Genomic DNA, 6765 nt, shown 5'->3' with positions numbered 1-6765 from the left:
AGCAGGAAAAAGGTCCATAGGAAGAAGACGAAACTCCTGGCTAAAGAATCTACGGGAATGGTATAGCTGTAGCAGCAACGAATTGTTTTGGCCAGCAGTTTCGAAAATACGTATAGCCCTGATGATCGCCAACCTTCGGAACGAAGATGGCACTTGAAGAAGAAGAAGATTTTATATTAGTAGATTCGTTCAGCAAATGGCCTGAATTTTATTTTACAAAAAATACTACTACAAAAACTACTACTATTGAAATTTAATAATAAAATAAATAATAATTAATAAATAATATTGAAATTTGCCGAAACATTTTTGCAACTTTTGGAATTTCTAAAGTTTTTGTTACTGACAATGGTAGACAATTCGACTAAATAAGAAGTTTTTCTTCTTATTTAGAAGACACAACAGTTTACTATCCAGCAACTAATGGACAGGTGGAGAGATATGTCCAAACACTAAAAAATTGTTTAAGGACTATAAGAAGTAAGGGAAATGACAGGGAATTTGAATTATGTAAGCTTCTTATGCAGTACCACAGAAGTCCATATACAGTTACAGGCAAAAGTTCCACTTATGTTAAGAAGACAAATAAGGAATAGATTAGATTTATTTAAATTTTCGTGTAGTGATAGAGTTACCTATACTGACAAAAGTCTAAGAAACTTTGATATAGGAACTAGGGTTTCAGTGAGAGATTCTTTTCATTCAAAATAACAATTTGGCAAAATTGTACTCAGATTAGGGTTATTACAATATTTAAATTACTTCGATGATGGTAGAACCTGGAAACATCATATAGACCAAATACGGCAAATTAGGGAATATACACCATCTCAAAATAATCAGACATGTTACATTCCGGATACTATTACTCACAATTTGGTTGCAAGGGAGGCATCCATTCCAGTGTCTCACCACCACCTACCGAAGTAACTACCGAGGAATCGGAAATTTCAAATAATATGAAAAGTTCCAATATTGTACTGAGGAAACTGAGGAAACTCAGAAACTGAGGAACCCGTTCTAAGGCGTTCCACTAGAGTAAGAAAACCTATTAAGAGATTGAATTTGTAAGTATTTTAGTTTTAGTTATCTTTTGTAAATCATGGTCAAGGGAGAAGGTGTTACGTTCTTGAAAAACTTCCTAAGAAGAAATGTAAGTTGGTATGACGCTGAAGGACAGCTGTCACTCGAGGATTCATAAAAAGATCAGGTTTGTATACTTTTCCGAAATAAAACATTTTTACATTACGTTATTACAATATTAATGAGGTGATTAATTACAATTACGTCTTTCAAATACGAAGGACACTACACACCTATATTGCCTTTTTCCTTTTTTGTCTTTTTTCATGACAGCAGTAATTGAAAATATTAATTACAAATAAAATACTCAAGAAAGACATATTACGACTCTCAATTTCAAAAGGAGTTACGATTATAGAGATGCTCTTTATTGTATCTAGTAATCTAATAATGTCATACTACATAAAGATGATAATTTTAAAAATAGATATAAAACAAATTTATCTAAATATTTTAAACTAGCACCTGCATAATGTATAAACAAGTTTTAAGTGTTTTTAGTTAACTTAAATGTTTTCAACAACTAGGTACTACACACTCCAATAAAACAACGATAAATATTTAAATTGTAGTTTAGTGTAGTGATATTAAAAGTACATTTTTTATTCTGTTTTCTATAAAACTAAACCATGCATTACGACTGGCATATTATGGTGTATGTACCAAGTAATGTTAGAACAGAGAAACAAACATTCATTGATATTTATTTTATGATGGAAAAATGTTATCAAAAAATTGTAATTAGTGCAGGCCTTGGAATAACCCTTCCTTCGGTTGGAAGGTAAGTCACTTCCACATTCGAAACAAAACAACATAACCTAACTTCTGTACATAGCGCACCCTCAGTAATATAAGGGATCAACTCAAAATTTTGGTAAATTGAGATTTTAGATGCTATGGGCACAAAATTAAATTTTCTACCGGTTAGCGCTGACAGAGAGAGAAATAGGACATTAGTTGCTCGGTAAATATATTTGTGCCTCTCTCTTACTCTCCCCGCCAACCTATTGTTTTTACTGCTACAAGGTAACAATCAGTAACGTGTCCATAGTCGTCAAAGGCGGACTGTTCAAACGTCGTGCGATTCGTGTTTGTACCCTTCTATGACAAAAATCCTGTGAGTTTGTATGTTAACATTTTGTATTATATAGAACAATTTTTAGTTTAGCCCTTATATTATGTAAAATGTAATTAATAATTGGGTCTAATTCATAATAGCTCGCTATATTGCCAAAAAGTAGAGATGTTATACGGAATCATATCTTATTGGTTCATTATAGTACGTAAATTGTTTTATTGTTGGTGGCGAACTTTGTAATTGGCCCTTATTTACATGAAAATTTTAACTATTTTTTTAATTGATCCGATTAAATTAACAGAAAAATAATTAAGTTGTAGTAAATTACAAATATTTAAAACAGTGTTTATTACATAGATGCAATGTATTGTTTGTAGTATAAAATTTTTACATTTTATGTTTGTATCGATACGGAATTGTCACTTTTCAAGAAATTTATTGAGTAGGTACACAATTTTAGATAGTATTATTAATTTAATATTGTGTTATGTTATTTTGCAGAAAAATGGAATCCCGGACACAAAGAATAATGAACCTGTTGAAACCAACAAATCACCTTAGATTGGAGTGTGACAAGGAAGATGATCTATCTTTGGCAACTGAAAAGGTAACTAATTTAAATATGCAATTTAGGAATATTTTTATAATTGGTTTAATTTTTTTTATTTTCAAAGTTTTATTTATATATATTTAATTTTCAGATTCACTCTAATGAAGAAAAAGAGAACAAGCAGTTGGAGTCCGCTAGTGCAGATAAAAATACAACTAATTTCATCCAGTACCAAGAAACTTGGTTTGATAATTATCATGAGAAAAGTCCATCATCACAAAATTGTGCTGCCTCTGTAGGAAGTGACCATTTAATAGAAAGTAGAAATATCATATCTACTCCTCAGAAATCCATCACTCGCCGTTGTTCGTCTAGATCAAGCTCTTCGTCCAGCTCAAGTAGCTCACGCAGTTCGAGTTCCAGCAGTAACTCAAGTACTACTTCATCTAGTACAAGCTCCTGTGACAATCATGACACAGCCCGACCACTTTTAGATGAAAACATCGACCTACAGCCAGGTACATGTAATATTTCTTCACAATCCATATTGACACCGATTTGCGGCGAGTTCGTTCCTCAGCCAGGTACGTCTAAAGCCAATATTTCCATGCCATCCTTATCGAGATGCGATGAGTTGCCATCAGTTAGATCAAGAACAGTAGGTAATTACATAATGTCTCCAATACATTCAGAGGAAAGCGACGTAGACCTCAGTGATGACGACCCCACTTACAAACAAGAACATTTTCGTCGACGTCCACGGATCACAGCAACTCTAACTTCGATTGATACAAACAATTTAACTATGACAAATGATAACATTCGAAGACAATCAAGAAAACGTAAAGCAGATCCAACCAAATGGATACAAAACACGCAAAAAATGAAACGAAACTTGGGTCAAAGCTATGTAGCTATACATTCGAAGAAATTGGTTCCTGCACGTAATATGAAACCACCTTGTGGCCAAAAATGTAGATTAAAATGAATCGATGATTCCAAAAGGTTGAAATTATTTTGGGCATTAGGGGATAGACAATTACAAAGAATGTATGTTTTGTCTAATAGCGCACAGATTACACCTAGGTACAAGTATACCAATGCCGAAAAACCACGAAATCCAAACCATGCATTCTATTTTTCCATAGACAACGAAAGAGTTAGGGTATGCAAATGCTTTTTTATTAATACTATTGATATTTCTCATAAGATGACTCGAAATGTACATGAAGATAGTAGAAAAACTGGGGGCTTCATAAAGGATGACCAACGCGGCAAAAACAATAGTCATAAAAGTGTAAGTGATGAGCTTATAAATGACATCACCAACTTCATCAACTCTATACCCCGCATTGAGTCACATTATCTAAGAGCATCTACCTCTAAAGAGTACATCAGCAGTGGTAAAAGTATTGCAGAGCTCTTTAGAGATTTTGAAGTACTGCAAGAGGAAAGGTCTCGCCCGGCTGGACTATATCACACGTTTTGTGAAATTTTTAACACAAAATTTGACCTTGGCTTTTATTAACCCAAAAAAGATCAATGCGATCTTTGCCTGCAGTTCCAAAATTCTACTGAACCACTAAAACAGAATCTTAGGGATCAATATCATACTCATTTGGAAGAAAAGAAGTTATGCAGGGAGGAAAAAAAGAATGACAGAAAGAACATTGATGAGTGCAATATTTGTGTATGTTACGATGTACAAGCTATTATGCAAAGTCCTAACGGTGAAACATCAGCATTCTATTACAAATCTAAATTAAATAGTTACAATTAAACTATGACGGAATTAAAAAAAAATCACGAAAACGATGTGTCAACAATGGACATCTCTAAAGGCTATGAAAATGTCCATTGTTATTTTTGGGACGAGACTCAAGCGAAAAGAGGCGCTACAGAGATAGGGAGCTGTGTTTTCCATTATTTACAGATGGTGTCTGATAAAGCTGGTGACAGGAAAGTAAATATAACATTTTTTTTTCGATAACTGTTGTGGACAAAACAAAAATAAATATCTCACATGCTTATACTTATACGCTGTTGCCAATCTAAAAAATTTGTCGTCGATAACTCACAAATATCTCATAAAGGGGCACACTCAGAACGAAGCTGATAACGTGCATAGTTTGATACAAAAGCAGATAGCTAGAGATAGGAAAACTGGCCCAATATACTCTCCTGTTCAATACATCTCAGCAATCAAAAGAGCAAGGAAAATTGGTGCTCCATTTATAGTTCACAGTTTAACTTACAATGTTTTTTACGATCTTCAGAAATTACAAGAAAATTGGGGCTATAATTTTAATACAGATGAACAGAAAAATAATCTTGTATGGAATAGTATTAAAGTACTGAAATTTACCAAAGAAGACCCATTTTCGTTTTATTACAAGTGCTCATATAAGGATGAGTTTAAAAAAGTTAATGTTCGTGATAAGAGGAAGAGAATGCCAAATATTAAAGAAATAACCATGCAGAAAGCTTAGCTCCAGGCACTTCCACTTAGTTGTGCTAAAAAGAATGATCTTAAGGATCTTATTAATAAACAATTGATAGATCCATACTATGCGTCTTATTATAACAACATGTTGTCTTAATATTACTAATCTTTGGGATTTCAACATTATTTTGTGTAGATTGAGTACATAGTCAAAGTACAATAATTAAGTTTTGAGACTGAATTTTATTTTTGAAGACTTTATTTTTTAGAATGAATTTTTTTATTATGTGCAGTTTTCTAAGTTTAGAATGGAGGAATGAATGTTTTTTTGTTATGTATGATTTTTTAAGTTTACTGTGGAGATATTGTGATATACAATTAAGTAATAAGTAAACGACAATGTAAAAATTGAGGAGTTCCTACTTGTAAGTTTTATTTGGAATTAAACGTTTAACTAATAAATGTGACAATATTAAAGCTATCTTATTATGTTTAACTCTTGTTTTGAATTTTTTTTAGATTATTGTTATATTTTGCACTGATTAATAAAGTATTTCTGTTATGGTTTTTTATACTATACGGGACTAACTCGAAAGTAGTTTTTTCCATTCCTTGTAATTAATAGAATTTATTTATATTATTATTTTTTCCTCATTGAAATTTTTAGTGCAGTTATCAAATAACAAATCTGCCAAATTTGGAAATTTGGAAACATGAAAATAAAGATAACCTACAAAGATTAATTAAAGAATTCGAAGATACGGCGCTCATATACAACACAGAAATCTCAACAGAGAAAGCTAAAGCGATAGTGATATCAGCGGAACCGAAACGATGTAAACTATTCGTAAATAACAAAATAATAGAACAAGTGAAGGAAACTGAATACTTAGAAATAAAACTGTCAAGCTACGGAAAAGTGAAAGAAGAAGTGCAAAAACAAGTGAACATGGTAAACAGAGCAGCAGGATGTCTCAACAACACAATCTAGAGAAACAAATACCTCACAACGGAAACGAAAACCAGGATATATAAATCAACAATAAGACCGATAATGTCTTACACATCGGAAACATAAGCAGATACGGCGAAAACACAAAGACTACTGGAAACAACAGAAATAAAAGTCTTACGAAAAATAACAAACCAAACCCTAAGAGACAGAGTAAGAAGTAAGAAAATATAAGCGAGATGTGCTATAGAGGAAATAAACGCGTGGACCAAAAGAAGAAAAGTGGAATGGAATCAACACATCGAAAGAATGAGAGAAAATAAAATAGTAGAAATAGTAAGAGACAAATCGCCAAATGAAAGAAGATCATTGGGACGACCGAGGAAAAGATGGTCAGACAACGTCAATTGAGGCTAAAAACCGAAGTTAAACAGGTATTAAGCCTATTTATAAAGTAGGAAGAAGAAAAAGAAGAATATGTTTTTTAAAAACCCAGAAAAGAAAAGATAGACCTGGCAAAGTCCAAATGGGTTAACAAAGAATGAAATAAACTATATACTGTGCAACGACAGAAATGTAATATTAGACTAAGTAGTGTTAAACACTAAAAACACAGGTAGCGATCACAGTATGTTAATAACACGAATTAGAATTAACAG

At 32.4% G+C, this 6765-nt stretch overlaps 1 protein-coding gene across 1 annotated transcript; it reads left to right on the top strand.

Annotated features, from left to right (window-relative positions):
* Window positions 1–1594: 1594 nt before the first annotated feature.
* Window positions 1595–5568, top strand: LOC140446733 (uncharacterized). The gene is made up of 3 exons (XM_072539324.1): window positions 1595–1864; window positions 2663–2768; window positions 2863–5568. The coding sequence occupies exons 1-3, from the start codon at window positions 1713–1715 to the stop codon at window positions 3697–3699; spliced, it is 1095 nt and encodes a 364-aa protein (XP_072395425.1). The 5' UTR covers window positions 1595–1712; the 3' UTR covers window positions 3700–5568.
* Window positions 5569–6765: the final 1197 nt, after the last annotated feature.

The sequence above is a fragment of the Diabrotica undecimpunctata genome, chromosome 7 (genome assembly GCF_040954645.1).
Source record: "Diabrotica undecimpunctata isolate CICGRU chromosome 7, icDiaUnde3, whole genome shotgun sequence".
Classification (NCBI taxonomy): domain Eukaryota; kingdom Metazoa; phylum Arthropoda; class Insecta; order Coleoptera; family Chrysomelidae; genus Diabrotica; species Diabrotica undecimpunctata.
Note: the sequence above shows the minus strand (reverse complement) of the source record. Positions and strands in the feature narration are given on the sequence as shown.